The following is a 20,983-nucleotide window of genomic DNA, read 5'->3' on the forward strand; positions in this document are numbered from 1 at the left end:
AAATGTAGCCATTTTATGGTGGGTTGGTATATTTTTAAGTGTTGATAATAACATTTAATGAAGTGTGTGTGTGTGTGTGTGTGTGTGTGTGCGTGTGCGGGAAAGAAGCCTTAGCCTGGGGGTGTTTGTGCTCATAAGAGACAAAAAGTGAATGACAAAAGCACAAGAGGAATGAGGGCAGAGAGAGAGTGCAAGAGACATGAAAGAAATGATGGGTGAGCAAGAATCAGGCATAATGGACGTCAAAAAATAAGTAGGACACCAAGAGATATCTAGCCTGGCTTGATACTTGCCTACTTGGTTTTAAATGTTCCAAAAGTAAAGAATTCCTATGGAGTTTAGTGGTGTACAGTTATGTTGGTCTCATTAAACAGCAAATTTAAGCGACTGAATTTTAGTGTAGTGAAATAATTGAGTGTCATTATGCACAACCAAAATGAAAACAAGTTTTCTGGAAGGCATTTTATTTTAAAACATTGTTACAGTTCATAAGTCTTCTCCATAAAGAGCTAGCGGAGCAAAGTGCATCTCCAACCAGTAACAGCTCAAATGCTGAAATTCCACACGTTTTCTTCTTAAACACATTTCCACATCATTTCAGTTTTTTTTTTTTTTCTGTGAGATGTGATACAAAAGCTCAATCTAGAACTTTAAAGTCTTTAAACTGTGTGTTGTTATATTCTTTAGCAAAGAAAATGGGAGGTGGACCGAGGTGACTCAGGTGAGTGATTTTGCAAAAACGACTAGATGATCCTTTCTACAGGTTCTGACTCACATGTTGGTGCTCATTCTTGTTTGACTGTTGGCTGGTGTCAGTTCACCCTGACTTCCTTCTCTGGGTGGAGACTGAAGGGGGAAAGGGCACAACAGATTTGTTGTGTGTAACAGAAACAAATTATTCTGTATTGGTTATCAATGGGAACTTGAACATAAGTACCACTGCAAACCACTAGAGGGAGACAGCATGCCACAAATCTAGGATCCAGTTTTGTGCCAACTGAGGATGAGAGAAGTTGCTTCGTGGAAATGCCACGACAAATAAAATAGAGTTTTTCTTATACCTTGACATGGATTTGATTGCGAAGCACAGCTGCTCTGAGGATCATGGCTTTGGCTCGTCTCTGGAACTCTTTGCCCATATGGAGTGACTTCTCAAAAGTTGTGCTTCTCTGGTCCACATCCCTCGCATACAGAATCTATGATGAACATGTTGAGATAATCAGGTGGTAGGCATTTGCTTAAAGGAAAAAACAAAGACATGGATTTTAGCACCTTGCTATGGGAGTCGATGCGTGCATTAATGAGCCCCTCCAGGATAAGTTGAGTGAGTTCGTCTTCGAGGGCTGCCACTGTAGTATTGAAGGCCTGAGCCATCTTTGTCATGTCTGCTGAAACGTAGGGGCTGAAATACTGAAAACAGAAGCACATCCCAAAAAGAATGGATACAAATAGGTCAATTTGTGAATAGCAAAATAGCAAAAAGTCGAGGCTCACTGCAAGAACAATTTTTAGGCTGGAATTGAAGCCCAGAACAAATGCCGATATCCAATTTTTATTTTATTATTTTGAAATCAAATATGCAATCCTATACTGCACGGTGCTTGACCTTACCTGGATAAGAGCTCTGTTTCTGATTTGGCTGTACAGTGTCCGGACATGTGGAGCCAAGTACATGTCCAACAGAAGATTATCCTGAAGGTACAAACCACAATCATTCATCCCCAAAACAATCATTCCTGTACAGCATTCATTCTTTATTTATTTATGTATTTATACCTTCATTTCATCCAGTAGCTTAAGACAGGACGCATATTTGGATTCATAGAACTTGAAGATGATGTCACGAATTTGAGGTTCTAATTCTAGAAATAACTTAAAAGAGCTTGGGACAAAAAGAGATTGTCATTAAAGCGTTCTATTTTCTATTTAAATCAACGACAAATCTAATACCTGCTGGAGATGACGTTGCGTTGGAGCTCCTGTCTGTCAAATGTAGCCAGAGCGCATAAACCTCCGTAGACCGCTACATTACTGGGTGACAAAAGCTGAAGAGACATCCATACATTATACAGTCCATTTTTATGCAAGCTGAATAATATGGTCCCTGACTCACCTCTGGACAGTCGCAGTGGTCAAAGGAAGCCTGCAGGAAGCACTTGGCAGCTGGTTTGTATTTTCGAGACGCCAATTCCGCCAGGCCTCAAATACAAAGATAGTAGATACAAATAATTACCCCCCCGACTTTGATAGGGCATTCGAATGAGAATCTAAACTATTGTAATGTTTTCTTACCTGCAGCACACTTTAATTTGGTAAGAACTGCTTGATTTTGGCTGTCTCGCTCTCCTCGTTGCTGCATGAAGAGCAAACATAACATGAACTCTACCTGCCTGTTATTAATAGCCCGTATCTAGTGCTACTTAGATGAATCGGGCATTGCAGAGTTCAATAAAATCTCAATAAAGCAGGTACAAACAGCGAATGATCAGCAAGTGATCTTCTATTCTAGGAAATTGAGGCTCACCTCTGCAATCTCGGGTGTGGATTCTGCCTTGTTGACATAGCTCAGTACATGAGACCAGTTTTGGAGATAAACACTAACCTGTGTGGGGGGGGGGGAAATAGCAACTCATTATCTGGCATCTTTTCATAGCAGATTGTTGAACACACTTAAAACAATGGTGGAGGGGACTGATTTGCTTTACCTTGATTACATTCAGACACATGTTAATGACATGTTTAGCACTGGTGCAGTAGTCCCTAGCTCGAGAGTAGCACTTAAGGGCGTTACTGAGGTCACCACAGTCCAGGTAATGATCCCCCAAGTCATCATGTCCTCTCCTAGAAAAGATGTCCACCAAAACAAGGATTAGTTCATCAACCTTTGAAAGAATTTAAATGTCCAACTATAACACTGCAAACGTATTCATAAATACAAATCCTTAGACTGCATACCTAATGCTCTCTTTAATTGAGTTCCCCTTGTAATTCTTTAGATCAGTGTCCAGTTTCTCCAATTTAAGCAGAGCCTTCTTCCTGGTGGACTCTGCCCATGCTGAATCCAAAGGAGGAGGGACAACCCCACCTTCGGGAGCTACTTCTGGTACACCTGGGACTTCCCTAAAGGCAAATATGGTGGATTATGCTGCCATAGAAAAGAGACTAACAAGCTCATTTACGCAATACAAAATCATAACAGCAATAGAGATATTCATTCCAAAACTAAAATAATGTCAAGAGCACCATAGTACCGTGAGGCATCAGACAGCTTGCGGTGGACCTCTTCATAAGTGTCAACGTTGAAAGTCCTTTGGACAAAAGTCAGAGCCATCTTCAAGGATTCCACTCTGAGCTGTGGGCAATGCTCCGCGATGAACTGGAGTCTCTCGATACGCATTAGTCCACCATAACTGGTCGCATACTGTTCTAGATCCTAAAAAAAAAAGCAAGAGAGCTGAAATGACGGCAGGGTTCCTCCATTAACAGGCTAAGTAAATGCTTTGGCATTCACTAAAAACCACGTACCAGTGTTGGGTTCTCCACAATGTAGTTAATGTCTGGCGCATTCTGCTGGTCCTCTTGGGGATCTGCATCAATCTGCATGGGTTCCACAGCCCCCTATAAGGAATGCATTAAGCATTGACCTTCTTAATTGTTTTCAATGACTTTGTAGTATGAGTATTACAAAAAAAAAAGACTTATGCAGAAGCCACTTGTCAAAGCAAGAGTCTTGAGAAACAGCAACCACAAACGTGGCTATGGTACGCTACAATGCACACATGTAAACAAGTTGTTCCTCTATCAATGCAACATAATGTTTAAACACTCATTAAGTTGAAATTTCACTACTTGTGTAAGAGTCAGACACTTGCACTAGTTTTGCCATTTAATGGTGTTTTTTAATCCGAAAATGCTACTCCTATTTCAATTTTGTTTGTTAGCCATCGGAGGCCTTGTTTAAGCTAACCGTTTCAAACGTAATTAAAATGCTGTTTAATTAAAATGCGAATTTAAGGTTGTTTTTATTCTATTTATAAGTAGTTGTAGTATGTCAGTGAGTGAGTTTCTTCGGTTAAATCAAGCGAACTGAGCACTTAAAATCCACTATTTGGTCGCTTATTCGTAGCCTTTCTTAAGAAGGACTACAGACACTATTGAAATGATTTTGAAACAAAAACATAGAGTTGTGTAATTTAACTAAATGATTGCTATAATAATGTAAATAAGTGTTTGCGAATGACAGTTTGTTGGTCAAGTTCTCTATTTTAACAGAGCTAGCTAGCTAATGCGTTGGTTTTCGTAGATAACAACAGTTTACCGATAGCATATATGTAAACAGCGACACACTTACCTGAAAGTTAAAAACCTGCACAGGCAAAGGCATATTTGACGTGTATGCCTTTTTAGACGCGATTAACAATATGACTATAGTGCGCAGTTCAATCCCGCAGCGGTGCTACTGCTAATCGGTGTGTTGCTCTTCAGATTCGGCCGGTAGAATGAGCCTTACTACGGATCGCGAGAAGGCGTAGTTTCACGCTAATATATGACAGGGTCAAAATAATCTCAAATTTAAAACAAAATAATACGGACCGCGTTTGCACCATTTGGAACACGATTATAAGGCTAAGGCTGTTTTATTTGTATTTTTCTCATTTTCAAATAGCTTTTGCATATTATAGATTTTCAAACGAACCACTAATAAATTACTACCTATATTGCTATATTTAAATAATATTTAAAAAGTAGAAATTAAATCTCCGGACTCTGCATTTCTGTTTAGTATTGGCTGATTTATTTTTAAAAAATGCAGCCCACTTGATAAGCAACTAACTTTGTGTGCCACTAGAGGCCACTAAAGTTGTTTGCTTCCAAACGAGCGTGTACATTCTTGCATCATCATCTGCAGCACATGTAACTGGGGGTGGCCCTGTCATATAAATTGCCTCAATAAAACTTCTCCAGGACCTCCAGTTCCATCTCGGTGCTGGTGGTTGCTGTTTGGGAGCACGCAACATCTACTCTGGGGTCTCTTAGCTGTCTCCCTGTACATTTTAGTGTTTTTTTCCCCCTATATTTGAAATAATAAATCCCCTGCAGACTGTTAAATCCCTCCGTAATAGCGTGTGAATGCTGACTGTGCACTTTAAACTATCTCTTGCGTCACACTGTGCAATCCTATCTGCTACAGCTTTAGCAAGTATAAGCTGTCAATGGTTCACTTGTCACGCTGGGGAGCACCGCACATAATGAAGATTACCACATAAAAGGATGTGAGTGGTTCGGTGATTTATCATGAGCTACAAAAAAAAATGGTCCATGACTAATGAGTCCACTGCGCAAGAGTAGCGCGCACCCACGGAACGCAACGCGCACCTCCGTCCATTTCAAGCTGCGGTGTCCGTGGATACAGCGCGGTATAGTGTTTAATTTGGGCTATATTTTAATTTCGGACCAGAAAGGGAAACCGTTAGCTTTCTCAGCTTCATGGGCGAAGAAGACAAGAATCTGTTCGACCGACCTCAACGCGCAACAAACGAAGTGAAGGCAGAAAACGTCACGTATGTGGAGGCAGAACGTCAGAGGAGATATGCGGATCTGTTCGAGGAACTGGACTTGAATAGAGATGGTAAGGTTGACATCAGTGAACTGCGAATTGGACTAGCTGCTCGTGGTTTACACCAAGGAGAAGCTGAAGAGGTGAGTCCCGAGTCCCTTGTGTGCATATTGCACACTCAGCAGTTAATAATGCGCAATCGTATTCATAAATTAGCCCATTCATTTGAATATGAACCCCTCCTGCGCCATTATTTCTTAACTTCAGGGTGTCAAACCAGGTATAGGTTTATGGCATATATATAAATAATAATAATATTAATTAACATTCAAGAACAAATATGACAATCTCAGTGAAAGTGAAAAACTAAGAAACTCATGCAATTGAAAATAAAAAACACAATTGTCTCTAATTTGACCTCAAAATAATCAGCTCCAACAGAACACTAGTTTTAATTATCTGGCCTATCAACATTGTATTATAGCATGAAAGGAGAATCTAACTTTTCCTTAAGGTGTTCCTACTTTTTTGTAATAGAGGCAATGTCACATGGTTGTTTTCTATGTTTTGCTTTGCTTGCAATTTTTACATTCAAGAGAGGAGAAATTAAATTTCCCACCAGGTAAGTTGAACTTTTATGAAAGGACAGTGTCTTCCTCTGTCCTCCTCACTACACTTGTGTGTAAACCGATACGTGTTGCACTCTTTACCATGTGACCACTCACTTCTCTGTATGCCCACCATACCTTGTGTACACATTACACTGGGGCGTTCCGTGCTGGAAACTTTATATTCTCATCTTTCCAACCTTAATTCCTGACAGCTTCCAATCTTCACCCGCAGATCGTCCTGGTGAGTGACATCAATCGTGATGGCTTGCTGGACTTTCAGGAGTTCTCGGAGTATCTCCAGGCTCATGAGAAGAGGCTATGGCTCATGTTCCACAAACTGGATCGGAACAATGATGGTATTGACCTATGAAATACACACACACACATGCAGGTCTTCCTTCTCCAGCTGTCTAAATAAAGCACTTACTAAAATTAACTGGCTGTTAGTAAACAGACTTGGTTGCTCAGCTTCAATGGGCTTCACACTTGGTATATTACACAGATGCATTTTGACACTTGAACAAAAATGACATCACAGTTTTCAGGTCACAACTAATCACGGATTATTTAGTAGCATGCGATTGTGTTTTTTTTTTTTTTAAAGGTAAAATCGATGTGGGAGAGATCCAGCACTTACTGCAGAAGCTTGGAGTGGAGGTCACCAAAGAACAAGCCTCCAGAATACTGCAGAGGTAGAAGAAAAGATTTTTAAAAAATCATGTTCAATTCTATCTTTTGTAAAGTGGCAAGCAAAAGAATCACTGGGATTAAATATTAATAGTAGTAATGATGAGCAAGTTTGCCAATTTCCCAGTATGGACAGGGATGGCACCATGACCATTGACTGGAAAGAATGGCGAGATTACTTCCTGTTCAATCCTTTCCACAACATGGAGGACATTGTCCACTACTGGAAACACTCCCATGTGAGTAAATCAATTCCTTCGATTGTGTTGAAATCTCCATATTAAAAATCATCTGACTGTGTTGTGTGGCAAAATCTTTTCTTCTGTGTAATCTGTGCTTGCATAGTAGTAGCAGTTTTATTTAGCAGTGTACTGTACCAACAATTAATGATGAAATTCATTAATCTCAAAACTATTGGAAGATGTTTGACATTGGGGAACATTTGACGGTGCCAGATGAGTTCTCAGAGAAGGAACGGCGATCCGGTCTGGTATGGAGGCAATTGGTTGCGGGAGCAATGGCAGGTGCCGTGTCCAGGACAGGAACTGCTCCTTTGGATCGCCTGAAAGTTTTCCTGCAGGTGAGTCCTACCATGTGTTTTGGTTTTCAGGCTTTTGGCTAGTGTAGCGAGCCTCGCGTAGAAAAATATGAACTCATTCACTGCCATTGATGATAATAGACGTCAAACTTCCTTTTTAACTAAGCTGGCACTGAACTTTTGGAAACATCTACCTAAAGTGATCTAAATGAGTACAAATATGTATCTTAGGGTCTTGTTTGTGTTCTCGAGAGAATAAATAGGATAATCAGTGCAGTATCAATATTCATGAGGGACTCTATTCTCAAATTTAGCCCAGGGTATAATAAGACTGCTGGCCTGGTTTGTGTATCAAGGTACACGGTTCCGTCTCTCATGGGAAAAATCTGTGGTCGGGGCTAAGAGGGATGATCCAAGAAGGAGGTGTCTTTGCACTCTGGAGGGGAAACGGGATCAATGTCCTCAAGATTGCCCCAGAATCCGCCATTAAGTTTATGGCCTATGAACAGGTCAGTGTTCAAAAGCATGTTGGGAATTTTTACACAAATTAATATTTTGCCCATCATTTCTTATATCTGTGCACGTCTTCTTTTTCTTTAGATCAAGTGGCTGATTCGTGGCAGCAAGGAGGGGGGAAGTTTACGAGTACAAGAAAGATTTCTTGCTGGCTCTTTGGCAGGAGCTACTGCCCAGACCATCATCTACCCCATGGAGGTCAAAATTATGAAACTTTTAATAGTAAATACTTTTTGAATCTGTTGATGTTTACATTTGTTTCTATCTGGTAGGTGCTTAAAACTCGTCTCACATTAAGGACAACAGGGCAATATTCGGGTGTGGCTGACTGCGCCAGACAGATCCTGAGGAGGGAGGGACTTCGGGCTTTCTACAGGGGCTACCTGCCAAATACAATTGGTATCATCCCCTATGCTGGCATCGACTTGGCTGTGTATGAGGTTAGTGGCTGAGTCATCACAAGGTCGAACCTCAAAAGTCAAATCCCCCTTGACAGTTACAAATGTTAAAATATCATTTGAAAGTTGGAATTATTGTAAAAGTGCTTTTGAACAAATTACACATTGTGGTCCTGGAAAGTCCAAGAAGTGGTGTTTTCATGTTCAACTTTTTTTCTTTTCTTCAGACTCTTAAGAATACCTGGCTTCAGAAGTACTCTCGTGACTCAGCAGGTCCAGGTGTTTTGGTCCTTCTGGGCTGCGGTACCGTTTCCAGCACCTGTGGGCAGCTAGCGTCATATCCGCTTGCTCTCATTCGGACACGAATGCAGGCGCAAGGTGAGATCTTCTGCAGAGTCTGATCAAGTAAGCACTTGACATGTGAGACCGTAACGGCTATCGTTGCACTTCTTTCAGCCAGCACGGAGGGTAAACCAAAACTGACCATGGTGGGCCAGTTTAAATACATCATATCCAATGAAGGTGTGTCTGGTCTGTATCGTGGCATCACACCTAATTTTCTCAAAGTCATTCCTGCTGTTAGCATCTCCTATGTGGTGTATGAGCACATGAAGAAATTCCTTGGGGTGGGATACTAGATGACCAAGGATGACCCCACTGAAAAAGATAAAGAACACAGACTCAAAAAATAATGCATATGTTCTTCAATTTATAACCCAAAGTGTAAAAGTTTTTTTTTTGTTTCGCATTTCTGCTCATGGCTGCATAATCCCTCCCCAAAAAAAGGAATTAGCATGATATCAGGGGAGAGTATTTAAAGAATGTACATCATGCAGGATTTTAATTGTCATTGAAAAGTATAGTTTATAAATTTTGAGCTTTACTGCTGAGTGATGCAAGTTTGATATTTTTCAAATCATGTTTTCAGTTGCTCTATTTTTTGTACTGCCATGAAATTTGACAGCTTTTTATTTATTATGAAATGTTTGCAGAGACATTACCTTTCATCTCAAATCAATCTGATTTGTACAATATAGTTGTTTACTATCATACATATCTATTTTTAATATTTTAATCTTTGCAATGAAGATTTAGCCCAAACAAATGTGAAACAAAAATCTATTTATCATCTTAAAATATTTTGATGCAAATGGATTTATCAGGAGTGTTGATACATTCCCAATGCAAAGAATGTTCTCCTAAATTTGCTTGCATTCGATGTTACATGATGAATGCTTGTCTCGAATAGAGCCTTTAGCGCATGACTGTGTAAAGCATGTTATGGTTGTTATGCTTGAACACAACGCACAGTTCCATTGCATGGGAATTGATTTAATACCTTAAAAGTAATGTGCATTTTAAAGACTGTTTGAAAAAAATGCCTTTGCTTAAGTAAAATACATATTTATCTATATTTTGTATTCACCTAATTTGCAATATTGTTGCCCACACATGAAGTCGAAAGTCAATGTGACGCACAACATTGTGAATGCAATGCATACATAAATATAGGACGTCTATTAGTGTTACTATTCTATGTAGTGGTTCTCCTTAATAATTTAAATGGCATTTTGCAATAACGGAAATTGTGGACAATGTGACTGTACAGCAGGTGTCGCTGTAGACGGGATAAATCATTTTCAGTGATGTTTCTTTCGTTGATCTAAAAGCGGGAGTCCACTCTACTGCAAAAAAAAAGGAGAGAAATATTGTAAAAAGCAGAATTTAAGTGTGAATTTCAATTCATTTTTTTTTAATCAGGATTATGCAGGATGTTTTGACTGACTGCAGATATACGTACCTCATATGATAGTGGTGTGGACGTAAGGCTAGGAACAACAATAAGAACTTAGAAGTACATCAAACATCCATCCATCCAAATACTATAACCCTGGGACAAAATGACACCCAAATTTAATTAAAAAAATTTAATTGAACTTTTAACAACACAATTGTGAATCTCCACACAATTACCTTCAAATGTCACACTAAACAAAGTATCTGTAGCCAATTGGACATAATGCTTACGAAAGCTGGAAATAAAATGTGACAGCTTGTGTTTTGGGCTGCTGGGCACCTTCCTTAACACTAGAAGCAAAAAGATCTTGAATTGCCGAAATCCAGATTGATGAGCACAAATAAATTGGGCAGGTTCACACTGGAACAAACAGTATTAAGCGTAAACAGAGAGGAAGGCCAGATATCATCTCTATGTGGTATCTTTTCCATACAATTAATTTAGGGATTGTAATACAGTAAATTACAAAACATTTTGAAACGGATGGATCTAAGTTAGTACTCATCTCCAGTTGTTGCCTCCATCTTGTAGCCATTCTCACCAGGGGCATATTCATCAGGCACAGACTGCTGGTCCATCATTCCATCTTGACTGTACTCCTCCGAGTTGGGCACTTCTTCCCCCTCCTCGGCGGCCATTTCGTCTTGAGGGCCCATATCTTCTCGTAAGGAGCCGTGACGCTCTTCTCTGCGCTCGGCCCTATCTCGGTCTCCCCGCTCTCTCTTGTGATCCCTATCCCGGTCCCGGTCTCCCCGACGCCTGTCTCTGTCCCTATGGCTGCGTCTGCGGTCCCTATCCTTTTCTCTGTCTCTGTCCCTGTCCCTGCGCTCCTCTGTACCCTCAGCTGCTTCTCCTGCTTCTTCCGGCGCACGCTCGCCACCCTCTGGGCCGCCATCTCCCTGACTAACCTCCTCCCCTTCAGGCCCTTTGACCCTCTCGCGCTCACGCTTACGATCGCGACTTCTACTCCTCCTCTTCCTGTCCCGATCCCTACTTCTCTCTCTACTCCTGCTGTCTCCTCCGGCCGGCGGCATTCGCTCGCGCTCTCTGTCTCGACGCCGACCGCTACCGGGGGCTTCCTCCGCCGGTGGCGCCAGCGGCCTCTCTCGCTCCCTTTCGCGCTCGCGGGAACGGGTGCGGCGGCGGCGTTCGCGGGATCGGGACCTTCGACGCTCTCTTTCCTTGTCGCGGCTACGCTCCCTACGATCCCCACGATCACGGTCGCTATAACGCAATAAAAAAAGCAAAATCAGCTGCGCTTCCATTTTGAAGGTGTGCTCAAGAAAAATAAAGAGAACTCACGCTCCCAGGGGTCGATCATCATAGCGAGATGCATCATCTCTGCCAGAGTGCTTGATGTTGACATCTGCACCACCTCTTCTGGTCCCTCCTAATCCTCCACCTGAAGAAAATAGGGTTGGGTTAACTTCCTCGACATTTGCCGTGTCACTCAAGTTTCTGTCAGAAGAAAAACAAGCTCTACTGACCTAGCCTACGAGGATGCCATCCTTTGACAGTGCGCCCTCGTTCGACGTCCACCAGCACTCTCCTGCCGTCGATCTTCTTGCCATCGGCATGCTTGTAGGCAGCTGGAGAAGAGGAGCGGGGAGAAGAAAAGCACAGGTGATAAGAGTATGATGCATCACTGTTAGCCAAGGAAACAAACAGTGCTTTAGCATACTGACCAGGAGCAGGTGAAGCCGAGAGGGCTGCTCCCTGGATTAAAGCCCAAGGATAATGGGAGTAGACTTCCTTCCACCCGATGAACGTTCTTTTATCGTGTAACTCACCATGCACTTTTTACCAGTTATTTCATTGTGACCAGCAGTGGCGTTACTACATCTAACTTAAACTCCGCATAAAGTCACTTCAAACAAACTAGTTTTACGTCACTCATCGCAGTGACAAGTTTTGCATCCAGAAATAATGTAAATATTCTATAATTTTGTTGTAGCGTTCACTTGACAAGCTAACAAGCTTGCTGGGGTAGTTGCCACTCTGTCTGCGTACTACATTGTAGTCGCCGAATCTTGACACCCTCTTCACGCTACCGATGCAAACGTGTGTAAATGCTCATCAACTATCAAATTAGTACACATACACACACACACGCCCGCGCACACACACGGACATTAAATTCTATCAGAATGGTGACGTTTTTGCGAACAGCAGTATTTGATCTTTTACCGGACATGAACCTTGTGTGGTCGTTTCTATCGGTCGTAAACATTTTACCTGCTTACCATCCTCCTATGCAAGAGCGAGACAATGACCAAACCGACAATAAGGCACTCGCAAAGTGTCTCACACCTCACCCCACGATATCACACAAATGTTTGGCGATCCATCTTGCACAATTGAAGAACTTGGAACTTTGGGATGCCTCTTCCTGTCTGCTACACTGGTCTGTGGCGAGGAATGACGGCGCTACCGTCTTGATGTTGAAGAACAAGGACTTACCAAAACCCCTCAGTTTCACCATTTAGACAAGACAGAATCTCACATCGACCTTATAAGAGTCTCAAAAGCTCAGAGGGCCTTACCACAACCCCTCAACGCCAGAATTCACTTTGTCACAACACAGCAGTCAGGGGCCTTACCAGAACCCCTCCACTTCCTCTCTTCACAAAGGATGCCATCCACTGACAGGGCCTTACCAAACCCCCACTTGTGCACCAAAAACTGATCTAACGGGGGTAAAAAGAAAAAAAAAAAAAGGTCTAAAAGGCAGGAGTTGGCCTTTACGCAACTCCATCCAATTTATGGAAGGCATTAACGCCGTGCTAACACTAACCACTAAAGTTTCACGAGAATTTGCCTCCATCTGAAATTATTCACCCACTGTCCAAACCTTTTTCCAACGGGGGGAGTGAAAACAAAAAACCCAACCCGGTGAGCTTTACTTCATTACTGTTACTGTGTAGCTAAATTTAATGACTCATGTAGGGTAAAAATTGATCAATGGCCCCTCTGAATTACCAAAAATACATCTGCCTTTTCTATTAAAGCCATCTTAGTTCAACTATGGGATTATAAACAACATTAGTTGCCTTAACCACCAGTTTACAATCAAGTTAAGATAGTTTGCAATTAGGAATCAAATTCAAATATTTCAATGCTTAGCTATGGATTTTACAGATCATTCCAGAAAAAAATCTTACCAACACTACTGAATCAATACAATCTCATTTATGAACAAGCAACCAACCAACTAACATGGCTAAAAATGGGTATGACTTTTATCCTCAAGCAAACAAGTGATTCAAGAGACGTTTTCTACTTTGCCACAAATTTTGAACTGTGCAATAGTAAAAACAGAAGATCTTTGGTTTCTGTCCAGAGAGCTCAGGACATCACGTGCTCATCTCGCATGCATTTGTTGATGCAGCCAAAGACTAACAATGGCGAGTAGCGATCAAACTAGCGTTTATCTGTAAACAGTACATCCATCAAAATGAATTCACATCTCACTTTGATGAGAAGATAGATGTGCAAGTCAGACAAGGTCTTGGATATGAGTGACCTACCAACTGCCAGAATGTGGTAGCTGGAGTGCTCACTTATGGCCTTGCCAGCGCTGATGAAACTGGGATCATGCCGCAGTCATGGTAAATACTATATAATGAAGTTACATGCCGCTAATTAACTAAGTACGCAACTACTATGAGGCTCCTTTTGGCCCTCCCGGGTGCACAAAGGGTTGTCAAGCAAAATGTAGCATTGCGTTAACTCAAAGTACTGATGCGTTTTCTATTCTGCTAAGGCTATGACAGTCCATCTGAACAGCAATCCAAGGTGGCTTTAACAAAAAGGGCAGAGTCACTGGGTACCATTAAATACGCTAGTGTTCAGGGGTGCGTTCAATGGTCAAAGTTGTAAACGTAACTAAGTTCTTGGAAAGCACCTTGCCAGTAAAAAAAGGCTTTTCCCATTGAACGTAGCTCCTCTTCCCTATATAGGAGATGGAGGGTGGAAAGAAATCTTACCCATCATACAAACCCATTATACCAACCATACACTGAGCAGTGGTAGTAGGGTGTAGATGTATCATAAGCATCATCATCTGCCAGCCAGCTCTGGCCAATAGCCATCACAGATTGGCGGCTGCAGTGGCAATGAGAATAACACACAGTTAATAGGTTGTTTAACCCCGCCTCCCCACTCAAGTTATTCTTTCCTTGACTACATTGCTGTGATCAGCAACTCTGGTCTTGCAGAGCTAATGCCACCAGCATCCTAGATGATGTCAGTGCGAGATGACCACCCACCTGTCCAATCGGACAGTTTTGGCATTGTGGCATCAAAACCAAATTCGGATACATCAATGCGGTGAAATTTAGATTCGATTCAAATCTCACCATGACCAGGGTTGAAGACCACATTTTTTTATTTTTAAAATCCCACTCTTAAGTTGGGGGTTCCACAAAAATCAATGGATATTTCCAAGAGGTACCCCATTCGATGAGTGACTAGTCTAACCTTGTGCTTACCAATTGAGTCCAACCAGCAGAGTTGCTCTTCCACAGAGCTACATCACCTAACAGTTAAAAGACAACGCCCTTTGACAGGCAAAGAGGTTCAGGTTCACAGATGACGCACACTACCTCTGGGTCCACCCACTTTTCCCCTCTGAATGAAGCAGTCCCCTCCTCAACCAAACCATCAGTCAACTGATGACACGCAACAAACACAGACACACAAACAGCACGCAACCACTGAGACTGTTTTGGTCATGCAAAATGTGGAACATGATGTGCAAGAACTGATGGTTTCCCAAGTTTGATCCAAATTTGATATTTATATGGGACTGGTCCATATTAAGACCAACCTCCCCCCAAAAATTGAAAGAAAGGTTGGTGCCAATAGATGACCCAACCTGAATGTAAATTGTGATGAATATTTTTTAGCTCCCACTGCTATAATTGTACTCACAGTGCATGTCACGCTCATGCTCGTACTCAATGAAGGCATATCCACGAGGCTTCCCTGTCCTCTTGTTGTAGACGATGTAGATCTGCAAGTGACAGGCACATTATCATTAGTTGGCTGGTCATGAGGCTTGATTATACTAACTAATGCAATATCGGGCAAATTAACTTACACGCTTAATGGGACCGTAGACTTCGAACTCACGGCGAAGCTTGGACTCTGTAGTATCGTAGTTCTAGGGCAAAGAAAATATTTCTCAGAAATATTCTTGCAGAAATCACCACACTGATGACACTTGGCCATTATTTCAACATACTCACCACTCTTGCCACAAACAATGTCTTGAAGGCATCCCCTTGCGCATTAGGGTCATTATGCGGGTCCCCTAAAAAAAAATACAAATCAGAAAATGTATTTAAGCCTTACCAGCTCAGATACATTGTCATTTGTCAATGAAGACACTTACAAAGCTTCAGTTCCGTCTCCACCACTGTTTGTCTTCTTTCAATTTTCTCTCGCCTCTGCAAATAAACAATTAGCATAAAATGGGTCATTGACAGTTATATCGGCAAATTGGACAACCTCCTTTTGCTTGAGCGCTTGCGAATATGCAGCTATGCATTGTGGGTAAAATGACTTCAACAGTAAAGGTCTATAAAGCATTTCAAATGGTATATTGAGAAACAATGTGTTATATACAATATTTAAACCTTCAAATTCATCTTGCAAATATTTTTTAAGTTCCAACCTCACCTTTCTCTCCAACCTCTCTTCACGAGTCTCAGCCCTTGTTGGTGGAGGGGCATCTCTAGGATCCTAATCACAATGTAAAAAATAAACTTATGCATTTTTTCTTCCAAGGTACATTGTAAAGTAACATTGCTGTCATAAGTGATAGGCTTTCAACCTCAAAGTGCCTGATGAACGGGGCGATGCCACAATAAGGTTGGTTGTGGTGTTTCTCGTGTGGCAACTTCTCCAGTTGAGGCAGAAACGGGATTGGGTCCCGCGGGGCGAAGAGCGCCAGAAGGTTCGGGGGTAGAAACTGCGTCATTTTTCACCTGGACAGCCAAATTACATGTTAAACCCACGTTTGATAGTAATAATGACAATAATAATGATAATAATAAACAATGCGTCAGGCCTACGGTGACCACAAAGGAAGCTATGTGTGTTAGCTTCACGTGCTAACTAGCAAGCCCCTCGCGTCCGCCTTAAAACGGGCGCGACAAAATTATTTTAATTTAATTTTTACGAATCGTCTTTATTTAAAAAGACTACAAACCATTATAAATAAATCCTCACGGTATGGCGAGTATTTAATTTCGCTCGCTCAACACTCGACTAATTCGTGTTTAGCTAAGCTAACATGGCTATGTTAACAAGAAGCATGGAACATTCCTACCTCTCACTCATCCAACGTCGAAAGACGAATTATACCATCAAATTTAAACTGACATGGAAGAAGCACAAAGGCCTAATAGGTTTAGGTTATTTGGGTTTAGTATGTAAGAAAAATAAGATAACCTAAACGCAGTGCGACAAGTAGTACAACCAGTGCGTATCTTGTGTCTGCAGAACTTCTGCTAAATTAAAATGGCGGAATGCCGTATAGTAGTCACAACTGTCGTAAATTAAGGCGCGTTCATGTGAGCGTGTGGTTGGATGGGCTTGACGTCATTACGTACGCGCACACCCCCACGCCCGCGTATACGTCACCACTCATCCGCTCGTCAAGCGCATCTCCTGTCTTTGCGCTGCACTTGCCCGTACTCGCTCCCCGCTCCCCCGGTCCGACGTCTCCCTAACAATGGAGCAGGCGATGCTGTGAAGAAGAGACGGTTTGACAAACAAGCAGGCAAGCAAGCGCACTATGATGTCCTCTTACTACCATCCAGCCAAGGATACAGACATGGCGGCCATGGCCGAACCGCTCTGCTTAGAAAGAGGTACAATACCGTGCACTACACCATACTAAAATAATATCTTGTCGATTTCAATCCTATTAATTACATATATTGAATATCGTTTTAATCTATGAAAATCTTACTGTCTCAGCAATTTATTTGCAAACTGTGATCATAAATAATCACTAATTAATATTTTGTAATTGTAAAACGATGTGCTGATTCGAGTTCCCATGTGTACAGAACTGGTTTGCATTTAATAAACTGTGTTAATGACGTCATCTATATCGCTTTAATGATGACTATTTCCTTGCATCCATTAGATGTGTGTCGGGTGATTGAGCTGTTGGACCGACTCCAGCGCAGAGGTGAATTGCCTCCTCCCAAATTACAGGCCCTGCAAAGAGTGCTGCAGAGCAAATTTTGTGCTGCTATCAGAGAGGTATGAAACTATGCAAAGTTCTTTTTTTATTGTATAATGCATTAAAATTCTTTTAAGTGTCTGTCTTTGTTCTCTGTCAGGTGTACGAGCAGCTGTATGACACTCTTGACATTGTCGGAGGACCAGAGGTGCGAGCGCAGGCGACAGCCAAGGTATTAAAAGCTAACGAAATAAAAATCATAAGCTTTATTTGAGAATTTCTTAACAATATGGGGACATCATTTTTATTCTGACTAGGCCACCGTGGCAGCGTTTGCAGCCAGCGAGGGCCACGCTCATCCACGGGTGGTGGAGCTGCCCAAGACAGACGAGGGTTTGGGTTTCAATATCATGGGGGGCAAAGAGCAGAACTCCCCCATCTACATCTCCAGAGTGATCCCCGCCGGGGTGGCTGATCGTCAGGGGGGCCTGAAGAGAGGAGACCAGCTGCTATCTGTCAATGGCGTGGTAGGAATCCGCTAAGTAGTTTGTTGTAGATAGATTTACTGTAAAAATATTTTGTGGCTGTGCAGACTGTGGAGGGGGAGCACCATGAGAAGGCTGTGGAGCTGTTGAAGGCCGCCCAGGGCTCTGTCAAACTGGTGGTGCGTTACACCCCAAAGGTCCTTGAGGAAATGGAAGCTCGCTTTGAGAAAATGAGGACTGCCCGAAGACGACAACAACATACAAGCTATACGTGAGAGCAGTCGATTGTTGATTTACAAATAAGGCCAAATTTATATTCCCATTTTTGTTAATCGTGCTGTCTCTCTCTCACTTTGCAGTTCTCTGGAGTCCAGAGGCTAGGTGATCCAACATCGTGGTCACATCATCACCCATCCTACCTGACTCACGTGTCCCACTTGGAGGCATGACTAGAGATGACAAGTAGTAAACCAAAGTAGCCTACTAACGCCTGCTACCTGAAATGAAGCCAAACATTGCCGTTTGGGTTTATCCTTTCCCTCCTTTTGCCTATTTCTTAGAAAAATGCAGTGATGGCTTGTAGCGTTGTTAAATCTTCTCCAACAACATAAATGTAATGTACTATACATGCTATGTGACTTGACTAGATCAGATTTGTGCATCCATCCAGTATGTGGTCCATTGTGTGAAGTTTGAGGAATTGTGTTAAAAAAAAAAAAAAAAAACACAGAGGCCTTCGAGACCTTTTCTGTGACAAATGTCCCAATAGAGGGTTGACCTTTAGGCATTAGCAAAAACTATCCTCCGTGGCTGCTACATGTGATTTTAAATGTTATCTTGTCGTTATTTATTCGCTTATTTGATTTACTCATGAAATAAATGGTGTCAGTCAAACACTTTTCAACATTTTTCCAAATATAGATATGAATTTTGCATAATGGGGTGACATGAATAGTATCGATGTGAAGAAGATCAATACGCAGAAGACTTTTCTTGTACCTTCAGCAATGACTCGACTATATTTCAAAATCAAGAGCGGTTATGCAGCCATGGTGTTAAATTCTTGAAGTGACCTCTACTCTTCTCACCAGGGATCTGCTCACCTCCGATAGGGAGCGACAACCTGCTCACATAAAGACAAATCATTAGATGTGTTTTGTTTTGCAAGTGTGTGTGTGTTTTACCTGCCAAGCCCATCGCTAGTTTCAGCTCATCTTTAAGAAGTTGCAGAACGGCAATAACACCTTGTTCCCCCTGAACACGAAATATATTGCACAGTTCTAAACATATTAAATTCATCCCAACAATTTGATGACAAACTACAAGTCGCTTGACTCACCTGACAAGAGAGGCCCCACAGCACAGGCCGACCAATGAAAACAGCCTTCGCTCCCAAGGCGAGCGCCTTCAGGACGTCGGTCCCTCGTCTCACTCCACCATCCAGGTAGACATCGCATCTACCTTTTACTGCCTCCACAACCTCTTCCAACACGTCAAGCTAAACAAACACACACAAACGTGTCCCGTTATATCATTAATCCATTGCTCTTTCTGGTCCTGAAGCAAATAGAACAGAATGCACGGTTGTAAATGACAACAAATGATAAATAATGATAATATTCATTAAATCAAATGGGGGAAGGAGAATTATAAATGTTTCATTCACAACAGTAGACCCTCGTATTTGTCTTTACAGAATAATAATTTAAAAAATCCAATTAGTGTCTATTATTATTATTTACAATACACACCAAGCACACAAAAACACACCGTGGCGGGAACCCCATCCAGCTGTCGAGCTCCATGATTGGAAACCAATATACCATCAACACCATAGTTCACAGCCCTGGCAGCATCCTCCCCTGAAAACACACACACTTATTTCACATCAACCAGTATCTTCTCACTGGTCACAAAAAGCGCCGTTAAAACTATTACCAGTTAGCACTCCTTTCACAATCACAGGTAAGTGTGTGTTTTTCTTGAGCCAGGTAATGTCATCCCAGCAGAGGGAAGGATCGATGGCTTTTGCTACATAAACAGCCAAGCCGCTATCACTGCCATAGTCTCCTTCTGAGAAAGCCAAGGAGTCTGTTGAGAAGTTTGCCAATCTGGAATAAAAACAGAATCCAAGTGTATAGGCATGCTTTTTGTTCTGAGCAGTGGGACAAAAAAAGTTCTACCTCAGATGTGAGGGCAGTTTAAAGCAGTTCCTCATGTCCTCCAGCCTCCTCCCCAGGTACGGCGTATCCACGGTGACGAAGATGGCCTTGTAACCCGCCTCCTCTGCTCGGCGGACCAGCGAGAGAGTGAGATCTCTGTCCTTGTAGATGTAAAGCTGCAGCCACAGCACACCACCCACGCCTGGCGAAGTGGTCATGGCTGACATCACTTCCTCGATGGTGGAGGTGGCCCATGAGCTCAGCATCATCCCCGTCCCCACTGCTTGGCACGCTGGGAAGAAATTCCGATTGTCACAGACGAGCCATTGAAAAAAAATAAGCTTTTAAAAAGGAGCTGAGGAATTTCATTTAGACAAAACCAGTGCTTTGCCACCATCTTGTGGCATCTTACTGTTAAGGGGAAAAGTGAGTTGACAAGCTTGGATCACATGTCTGTTTCAAAGTCCAGTCTAAAGAACTTTTGGCACTGTCCAAATGGACGTAGCCGTATGTGAAGATAGCATTTGAGGAAGTTCTAGCTAGTCGCGTACCTCTTGCAGTCGCTGTCTCGCCGTCTGGATGAGCCATCCTCTGCATAGCGGTGGCTCCAACACACAGAGGCATGTTGAGCTTGTGGCCCAACACCGACACACTCAGGTCCACACTGGAAACGTCCCTCAACACCCGAGGGATCAGGCGCCACCTACAAGCATTTTGTTAATAATGATTAAACACAACTTCTTAAAATCAAAAAAAGACTCATTGGAGAACGTGTTGTACCTTTTGAAGGCCGCCACATTGTCAGCCAGTGTGATCTGCTCCTCAGCTCCAGAACTGTAGTAGTCATAGACAGCTTTTGGAAGAACCTTTCTGGCTTCCACCTCGAAGTCGGACACACACACTCGCTGCCCTGACATTTCTGCTGAAGCTCAGTTCAGTCGTGCTCACTGAGGTATAGCAGATAGAAAGAACCAGGCCAGACGGTGGTAGACAGCCATAATCATTAACCAACAGGAGACAGAGTCTCTCGCTC

The 20,983-nt window shown here is 42.3% G+C and overlaps 5 protein-coding genes across 6 annotated transcripts; 2 read left to right on the forward strand and 3 right to left on the reverse strand.

The window, feature by feature from the left end:
- Positions 1 to 447: 447 nt before the first annotated feature.
- Positions 448 to 4,521, reverse strand: gps1 (G protein pathway suppressor 1). Its single transcript, XM_088358634.1, has 14 exons — positions 4,352 to 4,521; positions 3,526 to 3,618; positions 3,252 to 3,433; positions 2,956 to 3,120; positions 2,706 to 2,841; positions 2,525 to 2,602; positions 2,293 to 2,353; positions 2,114 to 2,199; positions 1,951 to 2,045; positions 1,777 to 1,882; positions 1,612 to 1,692; positions 1,273 to 1,410; positions 1,062 to 1,196; positions 448 to 846 (listed from the first exon to the last, which is right to left on the reverse strand). Exons 1-14 carry the CDS (start codon positions 4,382 to 4,384, stop codon positions 772 to 774), a joined length of 1,464 nt encoding a protein of 487 aa, XP_088214760.1. The 5' UTR covers positions 4,385 to 4,521; the 3' UTR covers positions 448 to 771.
- A 382-nt stretch (positions 4,522 to 4,903) lies between these two features.
- On the forward strand, positions 4,904 to 10,099 carry LOC148384475 (mitochondrial adenyl nucleotide antiporter SLC25A23-like). Its single transcript, XM_088358635.1, has 10 exons — positions 4,904 to 5,700; positions 6,401 to 6,524; positions 6,773 to 6,860; positions 6,983 to 7,094; positions 7,277 to 7,435; positions 7,750 to 7,902; positions 7,994 to 8,107; positions 8,182 to 8,349; positions 8,535 to 8,685; positions 8,764 to 10,099. The coding sequence occupies exons 1-10, from the start codon at positions 5,488 to 5,490 to the stop codon at positions 8,943 to 8,945; spliced, it is 1,464 nt and encodes a 487-aa protein (XP_088214761.1). The 5' UTR covers positions 4,904 to 5,487; the 3' UTR covers positions 8,946 to 10,099.
- A 121-nt stretch (positions 10,100 to 10,220) lies between these two features.
- On the reverse strand, positions 10,221 to 16,624 carry snrnp70 (small nuclear ribonucleoprotein 70 (U1)). Its single transcript, XM_088358636.1, has 10 exons — positions 16,440 to 16,624; positions 15,942 to 16,095; positions 15,788 to 15,850; positions 15,501 to 15,555; positions 15,355 to 15,419; positions 15,207 to 15,269; positions 15,038 to 15,119; positions 11,593 to 11,694; positions 11,408 to 11,507; positions 10,221 to 11,329 (listed from the first exon to the last, which is right to left on the reverse strand). The coding sequence occupies exons 2-10, from the start codon at positions 16,086 to 16,088 to the stop codon at positions 10,600 to 10,602; spliced, it is 1,407 nt and encodes a 468-aa protein (XP_088214762.1). The 5' UTR covers positions 16,089 to 16,095; positions 16,440 to 16,624; the 3' UTR covers positions 10,221 to 10,599.
- A 100-nt stretch (positions 16,625 to 16,724) lies between these two features.
- Positions 16,725 to 18,682, forward strand: lin7b (lin-7 homolog B (C. elegans)). Its single transcript, XM_088358642.1, has 6 exons — positions 16,725 to 16,983; positions 17,265 to 17,383; positions 17,464 to 17,535; positions 17,621 to 17,830; positions 17,896 to 18,059; positions 18,148 to 18,682. The coding sequence occupies exons 1-6, from the start codon at positions 16,908 to 16,910 to the stop codon at positions 18,167 to 18,169; spliced, it is 663 nt and encodes a 220-aa protein (XP_088214768.1). The 5' UTR covers positions 16,725 to 16,907; the 3' UTR covers positions 18,170 to 18,682.
- Positions 17,569 to 20,959, reverse strand: hao1 (hydroxyacid oxidase (glycolate oxidase) 1). Of its 2 annotated transcripts, XR_015853517.1 has the most exons (9): positions 20,731 to 20,959; positions 20,502 to 20,653; positions 19,972 to 20,242; positions 19,727 to 19,899; positions 19,559 to 19,650; positions 19,128 to 19,286; positions 18,973 to 19,042; positions 18,788 to 18,911; positions 17,569 to 17,988 (listed from the first exon to the last, which is right to left on the reverse strand). XR_015853517.1 is itself a non-coding variant. In XM_088358637.1 (8 exons), the coding sequence occupies exons 1-8, from the start codon at positions 20,865 to 20,867 to the stop codon at positions 18,844 to 18,846; spliced, it is 1,122 nt and encodes a 373-aa protein (XP_088214763.1). In that variant the 5' UTR covers positions 20,868 to 20,959; the 3' UTR covers positions 18,756 to 18,843. The 2 variants fall into 2 exon arrangements, 1 of the variants encoding a protein (XP_088214763.1); XM_088358637.1 differs by lacking the exon at positions 17,569 to 17,988 and having other exon boundaries at positions 18,756 to 18,911.
- Between the last annotated feature and the right edge of the window lie 24 nt (positions 20,960 to 20,983).

This window comes from Syngnathus floridae, chromosome 17, assembly GCF_059516105.1.
Source record: "Syngnathus floridae isolate MCC-2025c chromosome 17, RoL_Sflo_1.0, whole genome shotgun sequence".
In the NCBI taxonomy this organism is placed as follows: domain Eukaryota; kingdom Metazoa; phylum Chordata; class Actinopteri; order Syngnathiformes; family Syngnathidae; genus Syngnathus; species Syngnathus floridae.

What these genes read in the sequence shown, in the direction of transcription:
- snrnp70 (XM_088358636.1), bottom strand. Translation starts at nt 16,088, where the DNA reads ATGACGCAGTTTCTACCCCCGAACCTTCTGGCGCTCTTCGCCCCGCGG. An exon ending in TCTACGGTCCCATTAAGCGT is followed by an intron (nt 15,120 to 15,206) that starts GTAAGTTAATTT and finishes TGTCACTTGCAG; the next exon opens with ATCTACATCGTCTACAACAA. An exon ending in GCATGAGCGTGACATGCACT is followed by an intron (nt 11,695 to 15,037) that starts GTGAGTACAATT and finishes CCTCTTCTCCAG; the next exon opens with CTGCCTACAAGCATGCCGAT.
- lin7b (XM_088358642.1), top strand. Translation starts at nt 16,908, where the DNA reads ATGATGTCCTCTTACTACCATCCAGCCAAGGATACAGACATGGCGGCC. An exon ending in GAGCGCAGGCGACAGCCAAG is followed by an intron (nt 17,536 to 17,620) that starts GTATTAAAAGCT and finishes TATTCTGACTAG; the next exon opens with GCCACCGTGGCAGCGTTTGC. An exon ending in CAACAACATACAAGCTATAC is followed by an intron (nt 18,060 to 18,147) that starts GTGAGAGCAGTC and finishes CTCACTTTGCAG; the next exon opens with TTCTCTGGAGTCCAGAGGCT.
- LOC148384475 (XM_088358635.1), top strand. Translation starts at nt 5,488, where the DNA reads ATGGGCGAAGAAGACAAGAATCTGTTCGACCGACCTCAACGCGCAACA. An exon ending in GCCTCCAGAATACTGCAGAG is followed by an intron (nt 6,861 to 6,982) that starts GTAGAAGAAAAG and finishes CCAATTTCCCAG; the next exon opens with TATGGACAGGGATGGCACCA. An exon ending in GCCTGAAAGTTTTCCTGCAG is followed by an intron (nt 7,436 to 7,749) that starts GTGAGTCCTACC and finishes TTGTGTATCAAG; the next exon opens with GTACACGGTTCCGTCTCTCA.
- gps1 (XM_088358634.1), bottom strand. Translation starts at nt 4,384, where the DNA reads ATGCCTTTGCCTGTGCAGGTTTTTAACTTTCAG. An exon ending in TTGTGGAGAACCCAACACTG is followed by an intron (nt 3,434 to 3,525) that starts GTACGTGGTTTT and finishes TTTTTTTTTTAG; the next exon opens with GATCTAGAACAGTATGCGAC. An exon ending in CCACACCCGAGATTGCAGAG is followed by an intron (nt 2,354 to 2,524) that starts GTGAGCCTCAAT and finishes CTCTTCATGCAG; the next exon opens with CAACGAGGAGAGCGAGACAG.
- hao1 (XM_088358637.1), bottom strand. Translation starts at nt 20,867, where the DNA reads ATGTCAGGGCAGCGAGTGTGTGTGTCCGACTTCGAGGTGGAAGCCAGA. An exon ending in TGTGAAAGGAGTGCTAACTG is followed by an intron (nt 19,651 to 19,726) that starts GTAATAGTTTTA and finishes GTGTGTTTTCAG; the next exon opens with GGGAGGATGCTGCCAGGGCT. An exon ending in ACTAGCGATGGGCTTGGCAG is followed by an intron (nt 18,912 to 18,972) that starts GTAAAACACACA and finishes TTATGTGAGCAG; the next exon opens with GTTGTCGCTCCCTATCGGAG.